A 22,929-nucleotide genomic window follows, 5' to 3' on the forward strand; every position below is an offset into this window, starting at 1 on the left:
TAAATGTCCATAAACTGATGAACGGATAAACACAGTGTGGTATATCTATGCAATGGAATATTATTTGGCAATAAAAAGAAATAAAATACTGATTTATGCTATAACATGGATGAACCTTAAAAACATTATGCTAAGTAATGTTCTGTGGCCAGTCACAAAAGGCCACATATTGTGTGTGATTCCATTTGTGATTCTACATGTGATTCCATTCCATGTAATGTCCAGGACAGGCAAATCTATACTATAAAGAAAGTAAATCAGTATTTGCGTAGGGTTGGGGAAACACGGCAGGGAGTGGGGGTGATGGCTAATGCACACAGGGTTTTTCGTGTGGGTAATCAAAATGTTCAAAAATTGACTGTAGGGGTGGTTGGAAAGCTTTGTGAGTACATTAAACCCTTGAATGGGGGAACTGTATTGATATGGTATTTAAACTATATCTCTATTAAGCTATTAAAAAGAAAAAAAAGGCAAAAACAAAAAAAAAGGCCATGCAGCTTTTGCCTTGTTCACTAAAAACACTTACTCTTGGAATCCTGAGCCCCCATTTAAGAAATGACTATCCTGAGGCCACCTGGCTGTGACAAAGTCCAAGCCACATGGAGAGGCCACAAGTTGTCCTAGCTTGGCCCGTCTTTCAAGTCATCACAGTCCAGTCACCAAATACGTAAATGAAGAGCCTTCAGATGATTTTAGTTCTCTGGACTTTGAGTCACTTTAGTCATTTGGGTCTTCCCAACTAAGTTCCCAGACAGGCCCATCCCTGCCATATCCTGTCCCAATACCTGACTACACAATCTGTGAGTATAATAAAATGGTGATGGTTTTATACAACTCCATTTTGGGATGGTTTGTAAAGCCCACGCTTCTGCTTTTCCTCCTACCTCAGCATCTACTTCTCAGTGTACTTGTTCCTCCCAATCTCCCTGAATGCTGGAGTATCCCCTCAGTCCATGGACCACTTCTATTCCTGTGCTCATGTCGTCGGTGATCTCATGCAGACTCATGACTTTAAATGCCATGCTGATGACATGGCATCAAGAAAACATGAAATCTATCAGCCGGATCTTTCCCCTGAACTTCAGAGTACTATATTCACCTGTTTATTGGAGATCCCTACTTGGATTTCCAACTGGCATCCAAAATGGAACAAAACCAAAATTGCTCTTTTCCTCCAAATCTACCTTTTCCCAATTGTTTCCATCTCAGTAAATTGCACCTCTCAGCCTTGCAGTGGTTAAGGTGTCTTTGTCTAGATATACATAGCTCACTTCCTGGCCTTCTAAAGGTCTCTATTACGCTGGTGAGGCCTTCCTTGACCATTGTATTTGAAGTAGAATCCTCACTTCCATCCTTCACGTTCCCGACTCATTCATGCCAGCTTTGATTTTCTCCATAGCACTTAATCTCCACCTGATATTTGATACTGCTTACTAATTTGTCTCCCTCTCTACTAGAATGTAAGGCCTATGAAGGCATGGGTTTTTGCCTATTTTTTTTTACTGCCGTATTCTCATGCCTAAGGTCTTTGGCACTCGGTAATTTTTCAATTACTGAATGAATAATTAAATGAGTTCAGGGAGCAAAGAGAGATGAGATCAGTAACACAAGCAGTGTTGGCCTCAGAAGTATCAATAGAAGAGGCTGAAATCACCTCCACCGACCCTTCCTAAACCCCAGATTACCTATATTGATGCTACAAATTCCCACAAGCCAAGACAAAATTTCATTCCACAATTAATGAGAAGGCTTAAAAAGTACAGTAGTCCCAGTGGGAGATAATTCACGATTATCTGTGATGTGATGAGATGATCTGTGTTGTGTCCTTAAGCAATAGTTTTTAAGTTCCTCCACTAGAGCTGGTTTTGACATTAAGAACCCTCATAGGTACCAAGTTGGGAACAAAGGGTCACTGAAGGAGGAGGAGGCTACTCACCTATCAGGTCTGCTTAATGTATCCCTGGTTGAGATTTTTGGAAAGTACCAACTACTCTACATAAAGCAAATGTTTTATCTAATGATCCATAAAATAAATAAAATAAAATGCTTTTGTAGATGTTCTCACAAGATGTCCCTTATTCACTGCTATTGGCAAATTCTGCCATAAGCCTCTATGAGACACTGTACTTGTTTTTACTTGATTACTTAGCGAATTCCTCATATTTATTACTACTGAGGTCAGGAAAAACAATTCCTTTAGTTGCAGCAAGGGGACCTAAGGGCAAATCATCTTTAAGAGTTATGAAAAATAATGGGTGAATGGATAAACAAAATGTGGTATATACATATAATGGAATATTATTCAGTCTTAAAAAGACAGGAAATTCTGGTACATGCTGCAACACAGAGGAACCCTGAAAACATTATACTCAATGAAATAAGCCAGACACAAAAGGACAAATATTGTATGATTCCATGTATATGAAGTACCTAGAATAGTCAAATTCATAGAGACAGGAAGTAGAATGGTGGTTGCCCAGGGCTGAAGGGAGGGGTAATGGGGAGTTACTGTTTGATGGGTACAGAGTTTCAGTCTGGGATGATGGAAAAATTCTGAAGACGGATACTGGTGGTGGTCACATAAAAATGTGAAAGTACTTAATGCCACCAAATTGTATACTTAAGAATGGTTAAAATGGTAAATTTTATGTTATGTATATTTTACTACAATAAAAATTATGAAAAATGGAATTAGACTGCAGGTGGAAGCTATCTCAGATGAGAAAGCAACCGTGGATCTAGGACAGTTTAGGTACAAACAGATCTGTAAAGGGAAGCAGGATGGACAGGATGGGCAAAATGATCCCTGAGTATTCCCCCAACTGCCCTACAAAGTGAATTTCCCAGATGAACTGCTATACAGCTAGCCAACTGCAGCATGGACTGTAGCTTTTGACCGCCCTGCTTCCGCGGATAGAATTAGAACAGGGCCTTAGGAATTACTAAGATAGGTATGTGCTTCTAATAAGGCATCAATGCTTCTGTTAGGGACAAATACTTTGAGGTCAGGAGCCTTGTCTGATTCTTGGTAGCCCAGACTCCCAAAAGGTATCTGGCCCCTAGAAGGTATTTATTACATAGCTATTGAACATAGATGAAATTTGATTTGGTTTATAAAATGGAGAATAGGTAATGTCTTTTTGAGAGTGCTATATTTGATGGGAATGAAATAATATTACGTAAACACACTGATACAAAGATAAGGCATTATTCTTAATACAAACAGGACAAATGCGGCTTGGAAATCTCCCTGCATGTCACAGTTTATTTGCCATAATCTAATTTCTTAGTAAGTTAAAGGTAATTTCCACTGAAGAAACAGGAAGCTCTGATTTAGTTTTTTCTTCTTAGTCATCTTGGGAAAAGTGGGGAATGGGGCTTTTTTGACTATCAGGTTACTCAACTATTAAGAGGATGTAACAAGGGATGAACAAAGTGATTTACTATTAAGAAGGACATGGGGTTTACTTAGAATAAAAAACACCCTAGGAAAAAAAGAGTCACTTGTTTCTTTTAGTGATTTTTCTGGCCCTAAACCCCTTCAGTTTTGGATGGGTTCGTGTGCAGGAGGAACTCTAAGCTAAGGCATTGAGAGCCTCACAGATCTTCCCTGGTAGGTCACATCCAGCTACTCTAATCATATTGGACAATACATTTAATTATCCAATAAATTTTATTATCCATGTTTTATATATCTGCTTCCTATAAATGAGTATCATTTAAGTCTATGATACACTGAGAACAGTCAAGAATTGTTTCTTGCATTTATGATTTAAGAAGCTATATTTTAAAATTAAGACTTGTGTTTATGTGACTATAATTATAAGGAAAATTAGAAACCAAACAGCTGGATATTTATAAAAATGGATATTTCAGGAAAGGATTTAAAGTTAGAAGCCCTTTCCAACTCTTTTGTAAACCAGCGAACATACAATTATTTTAAGAAGGATTTCATTTTTACCCAACTGCATTCTAGAATCTGTCAAAGGAAAAACATTCAGAAATCTTAAGACTTTTACTTCCTCAAATTTTAGATGGATTGCTTTTCAGAATTTTTCTAATCAACATTACGTGAAATCCTCTAGCTGATAAAGGACAAATGTTTACATTCTTCTCAAGAGGTTGAATGAATTTTTATGCATTGACCCAGAATGGGATTCCAGTATTTGCCATACTGAACAGCAAGGAATAATTAATTTTCACCATCCATGTACCATACAAATATGAAGTCAAAATAGAATTTTCACTGACAGTTAACACTGTAGATTCCCTGTTATGATTAATTCCAAGAACACAAGAACACTGCATCTTCAGTGGGAAGTGTACTTCTCAGTTGTAACAACATCCTCAGAGACTTTTCAATTTGTCTTTACCTTGCTCTTTTTGACTGCAAAGTGCAAAAGATTCCCGAACAAATTGCCTGCACATTGGGCACTGCTGAAAATACTTAACACAGCCATCACACAAGCACGTGTGTCTACATGGCAAGAGCACCCAGTTCACAGTCCCATTCTGGCAAACCACGCAGTCCTTGCTATTCTCTTCTGGAGGCTCCATTTCACTTTCAGATAGTCCAGCCTTTTCCAGCAAACTTCGGTCTGTGTTTTTTTCCTCTGGAGAGGAACTTCTGGAGGGAGTGGAATTATTATTTGCCGACATGAAAAGTTGCTGAAAATCAAAGAAACAAATGTAAAGATATTACAAATGACAATTACGCTTCAAATCTGGGGGTCATAAGACATGCTAAAAATTTATGAGCTAGCAAATCCAATAACAAATAATAGCTAACTTCTATGATAACTAACTGAAAGATATTATCTCTTTATAGATAGTCATTCTTTGAAACTCTTCAAACAAAAAGACAGAGGATAAAGACTAGAGGGTACAACGTACCTTAAGATCATGAAATTGACCTTGAGCCAGGAGTAAATATTGATATAATATTCTACAGGAGAGTTTATAAGTCTTATCAGGAATATGAATTACTGACACCATGGAAATCTAAGATAAAAATTGAACAACAGTCAGTACATACCTCCTTACATTATTTCAAAGATATGTGAAAAACACTTCTCAAATAAAAATAAGAGGTTGATAAATTAGAAAACTTACAATAAGTTCCTTAAATCACAATCACAAAAGAGGACCCAGTTACATATTTTTGCCAGAATTATTTTATTTATACTCAAATTTATAAATTCAATGTCATCTCAACAAAAATAGCAATTAGTTTTTATACAGCTGTATAAGTTGACTAAAATTTTCATATGGAAAAATAAAACATAAGAACAGCTAGGAAAGGGGCTTCCCTGGTGGCACAGTGGTTAAGAATCCTCCTGCTAACGCGGGGGACATGGGTTCAAGCCCTGGTCCAGGAAGATCTCACATGCCACAGAGCAGCTAAGCCCATGCGCCACAACTACTGAGCCCACGAGCCACAACTACTGAGCCTGAGCTCTAGAGCCCATGAGCCACAACTACTGAGGCCGCACATCACAACTACTGCAGCCCACGCACTTAGAGACTGTGCTCTGCAACAAGAGAAGCCACCGCGATGAAAAGCCCACACACCGCAATGAAGAGTAGCCCCCACTCGTTTCAACTAGAGAAAGCCCACGTGCAGCAACGAAGACCCAACGCAGCCAAAAATGAATAAATAAAATAAATTTTAAAAAAAACGAATAGCTAGGGAAATATTGAAAAGAAAGCTATGAGAGGGACTAAGCTGAGTCAGATATTAAAGCATACTACAAAGCCTCTAAAATTAAAACAGTGTGGTACTGGCACATGAATAGATGGATGGAACAGAATAAACAGTCCAGAAACAGACATAACTATATATACAAATATGACAAAGGTAGCCTCTCAAGTCATTAAACAAAGAGAGCCTTCTTAATAATAAAAAGTATTGGGGCAACTGGATAGCTGTTTGGAAAAATATAAAATTAGATGCATTCCTCATTCCATACATAAGAATAAACTCCAAAACCATAAGAGATCTAATTGTGAAAAATAAAACTATACAAGTACTAGGAAAAACGTGTGAATTTCTTTATAGTTTCAGTGTAGAGAAAAAGACTTTCGGACTATGACCCAAACCCAGAGGCAGATAAATTTGACAAACCTAACTACATAAAAATATAAAATTTGCATGACAAAAAATTTGCGTGACAGAAAACACTATAAGTAAAGTCAAAAGACATATGACAAGCTGAAATATATATTCACAATGTATATCACAGACTAGGGGTTAATATCTCTAATTTATAAAGAACTTTTAAAAATTGAAGAAAAAGTGAATTAAAATCCTATAGAGAAATGGGCAAAAGACACGAACAGATAATATACAGGAAGATAAAAACATGGTCCTTAGCCATATTAAAAGATGTTCAATTTCACTCACAATATGATAAATGCAAATTAAAACTTGACTGAGATATAATTTCTTTCTCATCAGGTTAACAAAAATTGAAAAGCTTGTCAGTACACTCTATGGAGAAATCATCACTCTCATATACTGCCAGTGGAAATGTGTTAAAAAATAAAAAATACAACTCCAAAGGTACAATTCCAATGGAGGGGAATTTGGCAGTATGCAACAGAAAGAAATGTATTTACTTAGCCTTCAACCACATAACCTCAACAATGTTAAAATACGGACACACAGGTTTTTCAGTGCAAGATTATCTGTTATTGCAGAATACTGGAAACTACCTGAATGTCCAGCCACAGGAAACTGGCTGAATAACTGTCATACATAAATACCCTACATACAATAAAGTGCTAGGCAGCTATAAGTGAAAAAAGCAAGAACATGTATAGTATATATAGGGTGCTACGTTTTGTGTAAGAAAGAAGGAAAAATAAGAAGAAATAGAAAGATATCTGTATTTTCTTATCATTACAATAAGAAACATAGGAAGGATAAACCAGAAAACAATGAACTTGAGTATCTGTACAAGAATTGGGATGTCTGAGAATGGGGGTAAGGGATGAAAGCAACATCTGAGTATAGCACTTTATATAGTTTTTTGACTTTTGAGAGAACTAATCTTAGTAATTTATGGACACAGTTTTTGACTATAAATCCTCAGTTTGGGGCAGGAAATAAGGAAAGCACAGTTTGAGGACCAAAATAATCATATTCAGTAATGAATTATAAACCACTAGGGGAAAAAGGAATTCATGAGGCCATGAGGATAACAAATAGATAAACAAAGAGGTAAAACGGAGGACTCTTGCTTGTAATAGGAAAATAATCATTTTGCAATCATCACGGTAAAGATGAAATCTCGTAAGAATCATTAATGGATATTAAATTCAGGGGGAAATTTTACTAAAGAACAGGATATTTGTATGGTATTAAAGTGCCTCCCCACACACTGCTTATTACTCGCAAGGGAGGGGAAAAAAAGGAAACAGTGGAAAATTGGATAACACCTTGACTGAGAGATCAAAGTTTACATCACCAATGAAGGAAAAGAACCTCCCATTCTTCTATAGGCGATGCCCTGAAATACATACATTATCACCTGCGTGGTACACTGGCTGAGAACGCTCAACTCCAATCTAAACACGATGAAACATCAGACAAAATGAGAAATGTTCTATTTTACAAAAACAGTGTGTGCATGTGATTCTATTCTTCAAAAATGCTAATGTCATAAAAGACAAAAGAAAGGCTATGGAAATGTTTCAGATTAAAGGAGGCTAAAGATACATGACAAATACAACAGCTGACGCTAGACTAGAATCTGTACTGGAGGGGAAAACATGTTGTAAAGAATACTGTTAGACAGACTGACAAATTGGAATATATATTATAATAGATTAGATAAAATATTATACCAATGTTAGATTTATAAAGTAGATAACCATATTGTAGTTATACAAGAGAATATCCCTATTATTAGGAAATACACACTTAAGTATTTGGGTGTAAAAAATCATCATGTATACAACTTATTCTCAATTCATTAAAAAATATATATACACATACACCCATAAATATATATGTGGGCAAATAGTGAAAATGGTGCAAATGTTAACAATGAACAATAGGAGATCAGGGTAAAGGGTATATGGATGTTCTTCTACTTTTTTATTTTTGCAAGTTTTTGAAATTATGTCCACAAAGAAAGTTAAAAAAAACAACAACCCTATTATGGTTGTAAACATACAATATCTTTTACAGCCTCATAAGGATTTATTAATTTGGCAGTGACTTCAGAGGCTTTTAATACTAAATCAAAACGACAGGATTGGTAAAAGATAGTAATGTTATCACCTACGACTAACAATCCTGCCATTTAATTTAACATTAAAAGCCTCCGAAGCTACTATCATGCTAGTTATGAATATATATATAGTTGTAGATTTACATTTGATATGGAAAAGATGTTTAAAACATACTATTAAATGAAAGCAGATCCCCAAATAGTATGGACAATTTGATCCCATTTTTGTTTCAAAATTACATACGTAAAGGTCTAGAAAGATACAAATATTCACAGTGGTTATCTCTGGATGATAGAATACAGGTGATTTTCCTTTTTTCCCTTTTGGCTTATCTAGATTTTCTACTTCTATTTCCTGCCACAAACATGTATCATTTGAGTAGTACAGAAAACAAACTAGTATAATTTAGTAAAAATGAAAAAAAAATTTAAGTCAAGATCTTGCAGTGACAATCCCTACTTTCCTTATCTACCTAAAATAACAGACTGGCTCCTAACTACACAATCTGAATGTAATTTATTACTGTCACAATAGGAGTGAGAGAGTTAAAAAATTTCTTTTTTAGATTTAGAATTTCGGACCCCAGATAAAATACTGAAAAACCAAATGCCCAATTTGCTTTTAAAATTAAGAACAGAGAACATTCAAACAAAATATACTAATATGCTTTAGTGCCAGTGTTAGGCCCCACCTGAGAGATAAGAGAGCGAGAAGCAAGGATTAACAGGAAAAAAAGAAGGGAACCTACTGATAAGAACAGAAGATACAGAGAAGGACCCAGGCAGGGAGGTGTACACAAAGGACCTGAGAGCCAGGTACTTTGTCTGCCCTGTGGGAATAAGCCTCCCCCAACCACAGCTGGGCCAGTAGACTTCATTCCAGTTGCATCAGAGACCTGAGAGCAAATCTTTCCCTGTTTAGAATGCCACTGAACCGTACACTGAAAAGTGGTTAAAATGGTCAACTTTATGTTAATTTTACACCTCCCAACACCAAACACACACACACACACACACTCTCTCTCTCTCTCTCTCTCTCTCTCTCTCTCTCTCTCTCTCTCTCTCACTCACTCCTTCTCTGTTTAGATTGAGGAGGAAAGTTAGAAAATAAGGAAGAGTCTGAGTACTCAAGTTGACAAAGAGCACCAGCAGGGAGAGGGAAAGGAACCACAGGGGAAGCTGAGAGGAAGGTGACAGATCTGACCCTTTCTGTTTTGAATGAAAGGAAAGAAGTAGGGGAGCTTAGAAGAGATGGGGGACACAGTGATGAGAGAAGGGCTATCTTGCCCCGGTAGGCAGAGTGAAGGAAGGAAAGGCTGGACATATCAAACACCAACTTAATAGGTCTTATTTATCTTCAGTTGAAAGGAGTGGGAGGGCCAAAGGAAGGGAGGGGTAGACAACCAGAAGAGCTCTCCTATGGACTATTCAGGAGCTTGGCTGTGAGGCTCTCTGTGGCTCACTAACATTGCTTGGTATGACTTTTTTTTTTCACTTATCAAATTTACTGAGCACCTATTGTGTTTCAGGCACTCCATTAGGTTCTGGAAATACACTGCTGTTAGTATGACTTTTATTTGGAAAAAACAAACTGACTTCAGCTCAATGGAACTTCAATTTGATAAAATTAACCCCGCTCCCCAAAAAACTACAGAGGCATAACTTATTTAGCAGGGTCTAGATCTCCCAATTAGGGTGTGCACCTTCCAAAGCTCAATGTGTGCTGGTTTTGGTGAGATACTCCTCTTAAAAACAAAGCATACTGCCACAGGACTACAAAGGCTCAGAATCGAACCCTGGTTCCATCTCTTATTTCCTGAATTCCTGGGAGTTTTCTTTAGTCTCTTTCAGTGTTTATAAGACAGATGCCCTAACACACAAAGTTGTTGGAAGGAATTAATATGTTAATGGGAGCGAATGTACTTTGTATATTACAAAGTGTCATAAAAATGTTACCATATCTTTATTCATCAACATATCTATTTCATGCACTTCAGAAAAGTAGTAAATTGTGTATAAAGCCATTCTTATCATGATAGGATTTCACCAAAAGTTTATTTCACGTACAAGCTTCTACCATACTTATAGGAACGTCAGGCTCAGGACCTTTCAGATCTCTAACGTGCTTTTATCTTCCTAATTGGGATAAACTACCAGACTAAAGAAATAATTAGCACATAATGAGAAAAGGAGATTACAATAATTACTGAAAATATAGGGACCAAACACATGTAAGATGTAGGTGCAGCAGGGGCTATGATGGAAACAAGATGACTGCAAAAGCATGCAAAGAAAAGAGTGGATACTGTCTTAAAATCAAGCCCTTCAGATCATTACAATGCTTATTTATTCAGTGCTAAAAATGCTAGGAATAAACATGCTTCCTAACAGACCTTTTTCTATGTGGCAAAAATGACAGAATATAGGATGATGAAATTAATGTAATTCAACTCTATCTTTCATTTTCTAAATAAAATCATATTCTCGCAAGCCATATGGAAAAAAACAAGTCATTCTCTGAAGGAGCATTACACATATAAAACACATACAAGTGTACTTCCCATGTATTCATTTTCCAAAAAAAAATGTGTCCAGGCCGAATGTATATCCTCAGAAATTAAAATAAACCTTTTTCTATTTCACCAAATAATTAAGACCCATCATCCAAATCACTTAAAAGTTAATGTTTCCAGAACTTTAAAATTACTTACAATATCATAAATTTCTCGGTTATCTTCATCAGCTAGGGTCAACAGCGCTACCAATGGATAGCGAGATCTGGGCACTGTACCAAAGTCTTCAATTTTAGTATCTTTTGGTAACTGGCAATATATTTCTTCTTTGCTGTCCTTTTTAATACTTTTTGAAGATGTAAAGATAAATTGCCACTATAAGCAAAAATACAACAATATACCAAAGGGGTAAGTAATAACTTAGCAACACTATTTTATCCATAAAAAGTCTAATGTCTAAAATTTTGATGTGCTAATGGATATATCAGATAAAAGGATACAAATACTGCTCTTGATAGAGATATTCACTATACAGAGCATCTTCTAATGCTTGAGGAGTGTTTATTCGGAAGCAATAAAAGTGCTTCTGCAGAGCTTCATATAATTTTTGAACACTGCACCCCCAGTAGCAAGTAAGGAGGCTATCTTCAAGGCAATCTGTTGTCAAAGTTATGCCAGCTGTGGAAAACAAACAAGACAAAGAGAGGAAAATTACCTAATGCTATTTCTACTACAATTATACATAGCCGGTAACAAAAGCTTCCTTTTGGATGCTGGCCAGGCTGACGGCAGTTAAATGAACTCATTAAAGGGTATGTGCCTTTAAATGAAGAAAATGGTCTCTAAAACAAAAGATATAAAAACTTCAATGTCTACACAGTTTTGAAGCACTGTCAGTAAACTCTAATTTACATTATTTTATATTTATTCTTGGAAGTTATAAAGATTTTTTTTGATGACTTCAAGACTCTTCCCACATAAATTTAAAAAACTGAAATACAGTTCACTATTGATAACCTACCACTCTAATAGTGTATATAATCCTAACTACAAGAAGTAATAGAGGGGCTTCCCCGGTGGCGCAGTGGTTGAGAGTCCACCTGCTGATGCAGGGGACACAGGTTCATGCCCTGGTCCGGGAGGATCCCACATGCCGCGGAGCGGCTGGGCCCGTGAGCCGTGGCCGCTGAGCCTGTGCATCGGAGCCTGTGCTCCGCAACGGGAGAGGCCACAACAGTGAGAGGCCCGCGTACTGGAAAAAAAAAAAAAAAAGAAGTAATAGAGCTGTCTCTAAAAGTGGACGCATACAACCCATGTGGTCCAGAAGATGATCAGTGGAGTAGGAAAAATATTAAAAAGAAATTGAGCCTTACTAACATTAAGATACTAATTGACAACACTGATATACTCTTGTCACACAGTTAATGTCCCATGTAATATGCAAAATATCCTAAGGAAAGAGTGGAGATTCTAAAACATGGAGGGTTTAAGAGTGATGCCCTCATTCATTTGTTTGCTTTCAGCATAATAAAATATATTACAATTTAAGTAAACCTGATTAAGTGGATATATGTTATAAGTGGACATTCAAATTATCTTATATAGTTTTGCCTATTTACCTAACACTTACATAGGACTTACTATGTGCCACCTATATGATTTTTTCCCTTGCTCATTGCAGCTGTAGCAATATTAAGTTCAAGGGCAGCAGCATCCAATGTCTCACACTGCTGGCAGTGCAAGCTGCAACATCTAGTGCTCAGTGGCCATGGCATACTTACCAGAGCAAAAGGGCATGTTTTTGGTCATTGCTCCTGGCTGAACAGCCTTGGTCTCTGATTCTGGCTCTCCAAACCTACTGGCAATTCTGTAAGCTACTCAATGTCCTTGGAGTCATTTCTGTTGTTTGCAAATAGGAATTTTTATTGATACATTATGTATTTTTTAAAAGGTAATCAAGAGTATGAGTTGGAAGGAGATACACAAACACAAGCAGATGCTCTACAGCAGGGGTCCCCAACCCCCGGCTGCAGACCGGTAGTGATCCACCATAGCCTCTTAGGAACCAGGCCGCATAGCCAGAGGTGAGTAGCAGGCGAGAGACAGAAGCTTCATCTGCCTCTCCCTATCGCTCGCATTACTGCCTGACCCACCCTCCACCCAACCCTGCCCCGTGGAAAAACTGTCTTCCATGAAACAGGTCCCTGGTGCCAAAAAGGTTGGGGACCGCTGCTCTACAGGACACCAAAAATTGAGCTTTTCACTTTTCTTCTCACTATTCAGTAGTATGTACACAGAGTCTCAGATTCTGAACATGTACAGTAGCAGCAACATAGAGCAATTTCTAATCATTGTTAAGCAAAAATCTTAATTGGCAGGAATTTCACAGGTAATTGGAACAGAATTTGATTTCAAATTTTTAAATAATGCCCAATATCAGGTATTAATTCAAGAATGAAAAATTCAGTTAGCTATTTTTCTTGATTAACTATTGAATAGCTGAAGAGGAACACTCTATTAATACAAATTTTATATATATATGTATATGTATACATATATATTAAAATCACACATACTTTCCTCTATGTCACTAAAGAACCACAAAACATGAGGCAAGGAAAAAAAGTTGGAATTAGATAGGACAGGAAAAAATATTAAAGGCATATTAAAAAAGTAGAAAAAGAAAAAAAAAGGAACCCAGAAAATGATTTCTTAATATTATTGTATTACCGGTAAAAATGCAAAGAAAATGTGAAAAGATCTATGTTTAGTGCACTAGTTATATCAAAATACTGGAACCCACCCAAATATCTATCAATAAGGGATTAAATGAATAAAATATGGAATACTTTACTTTTTTTAACATCTTTACTGGAGAATAACTGCTTTACAATGGTGTGTTAGTTTCAGCTTTATAACAAAGTGAATCAGCTATACATATACATATATTCCCATATCCCCTCCCTCTTGTGTCTCCTTCTCACCCTCCCTATCCCACCCCTCTAGGTGTTCTCAAAGCACCGAGCTGATCTCCCTGTGCTATGTGGCTGCTTCCCACTCTCTATTTTACATTTGGTAGTGTATATAAGTCCATGCCACTCTCTCACTTCGTCCCAGCTTACCCTTCCCCCTGCCTGTGTCCTCAAGTCCATTCTCTATGTCTGCGTCTTTATTCCTGTCCTGCTCCTAGGTTCTTCAGAAGCATTTTTTTTTAAGATTCCATATATATGTGTTAGCATACGGTATTTGTTTTTCTCTTTCTGACTTATTTCACTCTGTATGACAGTCTCTAGGTCCATCCACCTTGCTACAAATAACTCAATTTCGTTTCTTTTTATGGCTGAGTAATATTCCATTGTATATATGTACCACATCTTCTTTATCCATTCATCTGTCGATGGACACTTAGGTTGCTTCCAAGTCCTGGCTATTGTAAGTACTGCTGCAATGAACATTGTGGTACATGACTTTTTTTTTTTTTGCAGTATGCGGGCCTCTCACTGTTGTGGCCTCTCCCATTGCGGAGCACAGGCTCCGGATGTGCAGGGTCAGAGGCCATGGCTCACAGGCCTAGCCGCTCTGCAACATGTGGGATCTTCCCGGACCAGGGCACGAACCTGTGTCCCCTGCATCGGCAGGCGGACTCTCAACCACTGCGCCACCAGGGAAGCCCTACATGACTCTTTTTGAATTATGGTTTTCTCAGAGTATATGCCCAGTAGTGGGACTGCTGTGTCATATGGTAGTTCTATTTCTAGTTTTTTAAGGAACCTCCATACTGTTCTCCATGGTGGCTGTATAAATTTACATTCCCACCAATGGTGCAAGAGGGTTCCCTTTTCTCCACACCCTCTCCAGCATTTACTGTTTGTAGATTTTTTGATGATGGCCATTCTGGAATACTTTATAATAAAGAACTGTGACTCTTAAAAAAAGAATTGAGCCATATCAAAACATCTGCATGCACTATCGTGGAACAATCTTCAGAATATATTGTTAAATGAAAAAAGCAAGGTGGAGGGAAGTATATAGAGTATGTTACTGCTTATCCCACAGGAGAGAATATCTATATATATGGGTTTACTTACACTAAAAAAAGAACAATGGAAGGATAAACGTTAAAAAAAAATAAAAAAACTCAACTTACAGAACATAGAAACCTACCCAGTGTGTTTGCTTTGTAAAAAGAATCAGAGTTCCAGGGATTCAGAGCTGCATACAAGACTTGTGTACACTTTGTACATCTGACTACAACAGGGAGTGTCAGAGTCTACTCACCACTGGATATTACTCATACCTTAACATAATATGTCTCTGAAATTAATAAGTTAACAAAAGAACTATAGAATCTATAAAATTCTACTCCCTACAATCTTTCATAAACTTTTCCATTAATAGACTGACAAGAGAATGTCTCCCTTTAGTTCTTCCCACTTCTTTGCAAATAGAATTGCCATTCTTACATTTTCTTAATCTTCTATAATTCAGTGTGAACACAATGGCATCTTAGATCTATTGATCTAACAGATCAATAACAGATCATTAACAAAACTGGGACACAGCCATAAACCAGAAAATTCAGAAGCCAAATTAAGCGAGGCAGCATGGATGTGTTTTCTATCAACCTGCCCTTACGTGCCTAGCTGTAACAGCCAAGTAAAGCACTGCACAAGAGATAGCCTTGCAAAAAACTGGAAAAAAAAAAAAGGACTACAGTCAAATGAGTTGAGCGTTGAGCCATTAAAAAAGGAGAAACCCTAGGGCAGAAAAGCCACAAACCCTGAAGAAGAAGCGCTGAGAAAGAAGAACTATATACAAGGAGATCATGCATGAGGATAATAAAACTGGAGGGGGTACTGGGAGCTGAAAATTTTAGGTTGTAGGGAAGAGAGGTTCACAAATTCCTCCAAATATGCTGTGTGTGTCATCTTGCACAAGGCAGCTGTTTACAAAAGGACAGCAGAATTCCTGAACCACCACGGTTCTGCACATTTTAATCAGGAATGTTTTCTAAACAAGTTAGTTTTCTCTGTCTTATCTTGAAATTTGTTCTTCCTAAGTGCAAAATGTCAGAATGAACCCCTTATCCATCACTGGGGGAAAAAAAGGTCCTTAGTTCCCTTTAAGTCAATTCAACTCAACTAATATATCCTGAGTACTTACTTTTAAAAAAAAAAAATAAATTTATTTATTTAATTAATTTATTTGCCTGTGTGGGGTATCTGTTGCTGTGCACAGGCTTTATCTAGTTGCGGTGAGCGGGGGCTAGTCTTCATTGTGGTGCGCGGGCTTCTCACTGCAGTGGCTTATCTTGTTGCAGAGCACGGGCTCTAGGCACACAGGCTTCAGTAGTTGTGGCACATGGGATTCGTAGTTGTGGCTCGTGGGCTCTAGAGCACAGGCTCAGTAGTTGTGGCGCACAGGCTTAGCTGCTCCACGCCATGTTATATCTTCCCAGACCAGGGCTCGAACCCGTGTCCCCTGCATTGGCAGGCAGATTCTTTTTTTTTCTTTTTGTTGTTTTGTTTTTGTTTTTCAGCAGTTTTATTATGATGTGCTTATAATGATTTTCTTTGTATTTATTATACTTGGGGTTTGTAGTGTTTCTTGAATCTGTGGCATCAGATCCTTTATCTGTTTTGGAAAATTCTTGGTTACTGTATTTTAAAGTATTACAACATTCTCTCTCAGCTTTCCTTCTGGAACTAATGGTGTGTGTGTGTGTGTGTGTGTGTGTGTGTGTGTGTGTGTGTGTGTGTGTGTGTGTGTGTGTGTGTGTAATGCTCTTTTTTATCATTATTCCTGAAGTAATAGTTCTTCAGAAATCCCTAATAAAAATCATCTGATACTTGTCAAATTCTCTATTCTTTGGAAGAATGGGACTCAGTATTTTGGTTCCACCTGTCCTAAGAAATTTCAAAAGCTCTGTTTAACTTCTCAACTTCTCAGCTACGGTTTTCTGCTCAGCTTCTCAGCCTCTTAATTACTCAATTATAGACAAAGAAAAATACCAAGCGTCAGGCTAACAGCAGGTGGACTCTTAACCACTGAGCCAACAGGGAAGTCCCTGAGTACTTACTTTTAATGTCATTAAAGTTCTACCCTGGGGACATGGAAGCATCATAAACCCACATACATTAAATAACAACAAGGTAATCCCAACAACCCACTCCTAGTAAACAGAGCTATAAACAACTAAGATTAAAACTGATTCTCTGCTTTATTTTCAAGTAAATCAGGTCTCCAGATGTTCATCCTTACTCTTCTATGTGCCAGGCATCTTAGGTACAGCAGTGAAAATAAAGACTTGCATTTTTAATCTACCTATCTACACATCAAATGAAATAACCTTTTACAATCTCACAATTATTGCTCAGAATATTATTTCAATGTTTTGGTTAGACACCTTTAATGACATCTGCCATTCCACAGTTTAAACAAATGAATTTTATTCTACTGAGTACAATTCCCAGCAAAACGTTCTTCTTATTTCCCCACAGAAGATAGATAAAGAATGACATGCATTGCAAAACTACAGTGAGGTACCACCTCACACCAGTCAGAATGGGCATCATTAAAAAGTCTACAAATAACAAATGCTAGAGAGGGTGTGAAGAAAAGGGAACCCTCTTACACTGTTGGTGGGAATGTAAGTTGCTGCAAGCACCATGGAAAACAGCATGGAGGTTCCTCAGAAAACTAAAAACAGAATTACCATATGATCCAGCAATCCCTCTTCTGGGCATATATCCAGACAAACCTATAACTCAAAAAGATACATGCAACCTTATGTTCACAGCAGCACTATTCACAATAGCTAAGACATGGAAACAACCTAAATGTCCATCAACAGATGAATGGATGAAGAAGATGTACATATATATGACGGAATACTACTCAGCCATAAAAAAGAACAAAATAATGCCATTTGCAGCAACATGGATGGATCTAGAGATTACGATACTAAGTGAAGTAAGTCAGAAACAGAAAGACAAATACTGGGCTTCCCTGGTGGCGCAGTGGTTGGGAATCTGCCTGCCAATGCAGGGGACACGGGTTCGAGCCCTGGTCTGGGAAGATCCCACATGCCACGGAGCAACTAAGCCCGTGAGCCACAACTACTGAGCCTGCGCTCCGCAACAAGAGAGGCCACGATAGTGAAAGGCCTGCGCACCACAATGAAGAGTGGCCCCCGCTCACCGCAACTGGAGAAAGCCCTCGTACAGCAACAAAGACCCAACACAGCCAAAAATAAATAAATAAATTTATTTTAAAAAAAGAAAGACAAATACCATATGATATCACATATATGTGGAATCTAAAATACGACACACAAATGAACCTATCTATGAAACAGAATCATGGACATAGAGAACAGACTGGTGATTGCCAAGGGGGAAGGGGTTGGGGGAGGGATGGAGTGGGAGGTTGCAGTTAGCAGATGTAAGCTTTTATACATAGAATGGATAAACCTACTGTGTAGCACAGAGAACTATATTCAATATCTTATGATAAACCATAATGGAAAAAAATATTTTAAAAAATGTATATATATGTATAACTGAATCACCTTGCTGTACAGCAGTAATTAATACAACATGGTAAATCAACTATACTTCAATTTAAAAAAGAGGGACTTCCATGGTGGTGCAGTGGTTAAGAATCCACCTGCCAATGCAGGGGACACGGGTTCAATCCCTGTTCTGGGAAGATCCCACATGCCGCGGAGCAACTAAGCCACAAGCCACAACTACTGAGCCCACGTGCTGCAACTACTGAAGCCCTCACGCTTAGAGCCCGTGCTCCACAACAAGAGAAGCCAACACAACGAGAAGCCTGCGTGTCACCACAAAGAGTAGCCCCCACTCGCTGCAATGAGAGAAAGCCTGCGCACAGCAACGAAGACCCAATGCAGCCAAAAATAAATAAAACAAATTTTTTTAAAAAGAATGATATGCATTAGTATTTGAAAAATTAAAATACATCAATAAGCATGCTACAAGTCTTCACACTTAAAATATTTTTCACGTACTTTAGTAATGCTACTGTTAGCATCTAGTGTGTTGGACATAGCAGAGAGGTCTTCTACTTACTGGGTATCTTCTCATTTGCTTCTAACATTTACAGGGTGGGCTCTATTTGAGACTTTCTGCATGAAAGACAGACTGATGGATTTCCTCACACATTCTAGCTCACAAGTGTCCTGTATTTGTTTGCTCACGATGTAACAGTTCTTCTTTTTCAGTGTTTCCAGGCTTGTGGAACTGTGCTGCAGGAAGGACAGCTTTGTGCTGGTGGATTTTTTTTTATTGGCAGTCCTGCTCAAGAGCCAGATGTGACATTATAGCAGGTCTAAGTACGTGTCCATAGAGGTTAGCGATCAGAAAGCCACCACAGTTCTGCACATCTTAGTCAGGCATGTTTTCTAAACAAGTTAGTTTTCTCTGTCCTATCTTGAAATTTGTTATTCCTAAGTGCAAAATGTCAGAATGAACCCCTTATCCACCATGAGGGGGAAAAGAGGTCCTTAGTTCCCTTTAAGTCATAGGGTAATCATACAATATTTATAGGAATAAGAAAAAGAAATTTTGTACTTTTTCAACGTAAATCAAGATTTACTTAAGGTTGGACTTCCCTGATGGCACAGTGGTTAAGAATCCGCCTGCCAATGCAGGGGACACGGGTTCAAGCCCTGGTCTGGGAAGATCCCGTATGCTGCGGAGCAACTAAGCCCGTGTGCCACAACTACTGAGCCTGAGCTCTAGAGTCCGCGAGCCACAACTACTAAGCCCGCATGCCACAACTCTGAAGCCTGCGTGCCTAGAGCCCGTGCTCCACAGCAAGAGAAGCCACAGCAATGAGAAGCCCGCGCACCACAACGAAGAGTAGCCCCTGCTCACTGCAACTAGAGAAAGCCCCCTCACAGCAATGAAGACTCAATGCAGCCAAAAATAAAAAACAAATTAATTAATTAATTAATTACTTTTAAAAAAAGATTTACTTAAGGTTGATAATCCCTGTTGACTATGTACACTGATGACAACTGATTTTAGAAGTTGAAGGCTGGAAGATGACTAGACAAGAAGGTCACAGGGGCCAAGGGAGAGGATGTCAAGAAGGAAGGCCCAGCCAACTCTGCTAAACACTGCAGAAAGAGCACTAACTCAGGCCGGAAATACGTCCCCTGGATTTTACGACTGGGGGGGACCAGAGGTGGGGGTTGAAGCGGTAATTAGTGACCTTGGAGAAGGCTATCTCAGTACAGGGATACAGGCAAAAATCAGACTGCAATCATCTGAGGCGTAAAAGGGAACGAGCTAAGAGGAGAAGGCAAACGCAAACCACTTTTAGGAAGCCTGGCTGCAAAGGGAGGAAGAGAAGGAGGACAGTGGCTAGAATAAGATGACAAGTTGAAGAAGTTTGGGGTTGTTTGTTTAGAAGGTACCAGAAATGTGAGCAAGTGTGAAAAATGATAGGGTCTTAGCCCAGAAATCCTTGTAGAGCTACAGAACTGTGTGGAGAACTGCCTACTCTATATCTCTACTTAACTGTCACAGAAGCATTTCAAAGTCCACAATTTCAAAACTGAATTCATTACCTTTCTTCCAAAACCTGTTGTTCCTCCTGCACTCCTTACCTTGGCAATAGGATCTGTCTATGGAGGACCCACGCAAAGAACTTGAATTTTCCTTGACTCTTCTCTCTTACCTGTCCCACCCTATGTTTTATACATAACAAGCTACTTATTGTTTCTCTAATGTATTATTCTGTTTATATCTCATTGCTGTGCTCATGCTTCTCTCTCTACCTAGAATTTCTCCCAATCCCAAAAGATAAACACCTACTTATCTCAAAACTCTACTCACCAAAAAAAAGGGGGGGGGGATAAGAGAGAGACACACACACACAGCACACTCTTCTTTACGAAGCTTTTCCTGTGTATGCTTCCCCAAACTTAACCCTTTTCCTTCTTTCTATTACTCCAGTGATTCCTAGATAATCTTGCAGACAATTTATTTCCCCAAGTACAGAAATAAACAACCACTATTTATTATTACCATTTAATACCAAAATACCATAATTTCAGATGAAAAGATAGCTGTTCTTCAGAAGGGTAGCAACCTTACATTAGCTATACTTATACTACACTGCCTTACTTTTCTCACTGCACTGAAGAACAATGAAAATGGCACAGTGTCCTAATAGACTTCTCTTATTAACACCTGTGATACTTTATTTTTCTCATACAAATGCCTCTATTTACTAGTTGATAAGCTCCTTAGGAGCAAGGTTTGTGAATTATCAGTCTTTGTATCTCTGGTATGTAGCATAGCTCCTGGAACAGAATAGGGGCTCAATAAATGTTTGTTAAGTCTGAGGAAGAGAAAGAAAATTAAAGGGCTAATTAAAGGGCTACAGAAAGAGAGAAAAATCTTTGGAAAATAGCCACCAACTTGTAATTGAAGCTGAAGATGGATTGGTGATCTCTAAGCCAAAAGGATTCTTTACTTGTCTCATTTGCTTTTTGAAAACTCTTGTGTTGAACTGGGTCTCTTCCGAATTTCTCAGAATTACTGGAACATCCCAACCAAACCTGAAGAAAGGTAAAAATAAAATAAGACATAATTTTAATAAATATTGAAACTTTATATGTAAAGAATCTTGTGCTTTATTAGTTATTCCTCTTAACATAAGTATCAGAAAAATAAATTCAGTTACTCGAAATTTTACATTATATTGCAGAATTAATCCAAGATTAAGAGATATTAGAGGTCCCATAGAATTGCAATATATTGTTTGGCTGGCTGAATCAACATACTCTTAAAAACAGAGTTCTACTGTTAATTATTGTTGATTACAAAAGAGTGCCATAATTATAGATAAAATGAACCTAATACAGTAGCAAAAAGATAGAATTATTGAATTTTTTAAATGAAATGAAAAGCAAATACATATTTAATGTGCAGACTATTTGATATTATTTATGGGACAAGAGAACTTTTAAACACCAAATATAGCCCTTCATTAATATAACATATTCTCTACTTTTAAATTTCATGTAAAAATGTGATAATGAACAGACTTAGAGGGAAAATGGAAGCGATAAAACTCAATTCCTTATAAAAGTAGAAAGCAGCTGAGTTTACTCAGTTTAAACAAAACAACTTAAAATGAAAACACGTTAGTTAAACCAGGGGACTTTAGGTTAAGATAGCACAGTTAGATTCATACTTTAATGCACTGTCTTCTCTCCACACACTTAGCAGTGATAGATGAAAAAAAATAAAAAAAGAAATCAGAAGAACCGCACTGAAATAAGTAAACAAACAGCAGGTGTGTTTAAACAAAGCAATAGTACTGCTCAGCAATGAGAAGGAGTAAATTACTACCACAACCACATGGCTAAATCTCAAAAACAACATACTGTGCAAAAGAAGCCTTACATAAAAGAGTACATGCTCTATGACTCCACAACAGGAAATTCTAGAGCAAGCAAAACTAATTTATGGTAGAAATAAAATACAGAAAAATGGTTCTTCTAGGGATGCAGGAGTATGGACTGACTGGGAAAGGGCATAAAGAAACTTTCTCTGGTGATGGTTATGTTCTTACCTTGACTGAGGTTTGAGGTGTATATGTTGGTAACACTTAAGATTTGTACATTTCACTGTATATAAATCTTACTTCAAAAGAAAAAACAATAACTACAAAGAAAAACAAATATTCAACTCTAGCTAAAAATATGCAATGCTTTAGTACTTATGGATGAAGAGTATAACTTACTTCGAAGTAATAAAGAAATTAACATGGACTGATGGGTAGATAGAGGAATGGATGGACAGATATGTAATAAAGACATTATAGTGAAATGTTGATTGTAGAACTTAAGTGATGGGCATATGTATGTTCACTATGTAATTCTTTTAAGTTTTCTGTATGTTTGAAAATTTTAATAATAAATTGTAATAAAAAAGAGACAACTGGGTTAAAAGACAAATCTTTATGGATCTGAAAAGGAAAAGAAATACAAAGTAATGAGTAAGGCTGATGCCATGGTTTGATGGGTTCTGAGCCTGGCAGGAGGCAGTGGCAACTAAGCCTTCACACGGTAAGAGGCCTTACAGGTTGTCCACTCAAGACAAGGGCCAGAGCCAGGTTCACAACTTGAATCCAGGAGC

General features: G+C 37.7%; 1 protein-coding gene across 2 annotated transcripts in view; it reads right to left on the bottom strand.

Annotated features, from left to right (window-relative positions):
• Positions 1 to 2,141: 2,141 nt before the first annotated feature.
• Positions 2,142 to 22,929, bottom strand: part of CGRRF1 (cell growth regulator with ring finger domain 1) — a 31,122-nt gene continuing 10,334 nt past the window's right edge. Inside the window, exons 2-6 of one of the 2 annotated variants that reach the window (XM_059055722.2) lie at positions 21,205 to 21,344; positions 11,251 to 11,428; positions 10,949 to 11,096; positions 4,894 to 5,001; positions 2,142 to 4,668 (exon numbers count right to left, since the gene is read on the bottom strand). In XM_059055722.2, the coding sequence (XP_058911705.1) occupies positions 4,348 to 4,668; positions 4,894 to 5,001; positions 10,949 to 11,096; positions 11,251 to 11,428; positions 21,205 to 21,344 (895 nt within the window). In that variant the 3' untranslated portion in view covers positions 2,142 to 4,347. The remainder of the gene's footprint in view (positions 4,669 to 4,893; positions 5,002 to 10,948; positions 11,097 to 11,250; positions 11,429 to 21,204; positions 21,345 to 22,929) is intronic. The other variant, XM_067028459.1, reaches the window with a different exon arrangement.

The sequence above is a fragment of the Kogia breviceps genome, chromosome 3 (genome assembly GCF_026419965.1).
Source record: "Kogia breviceps isolate mKogBre1 chromosome 3, mKogBre1 haplotype 1, whole genome shotgun sequence".
Lineage (NCBI taxonomy): Eukaryota > Metazoa > Chordata > Mammalia > Artiodactyla > Physeteridae > Kogia > Kogia breviceps.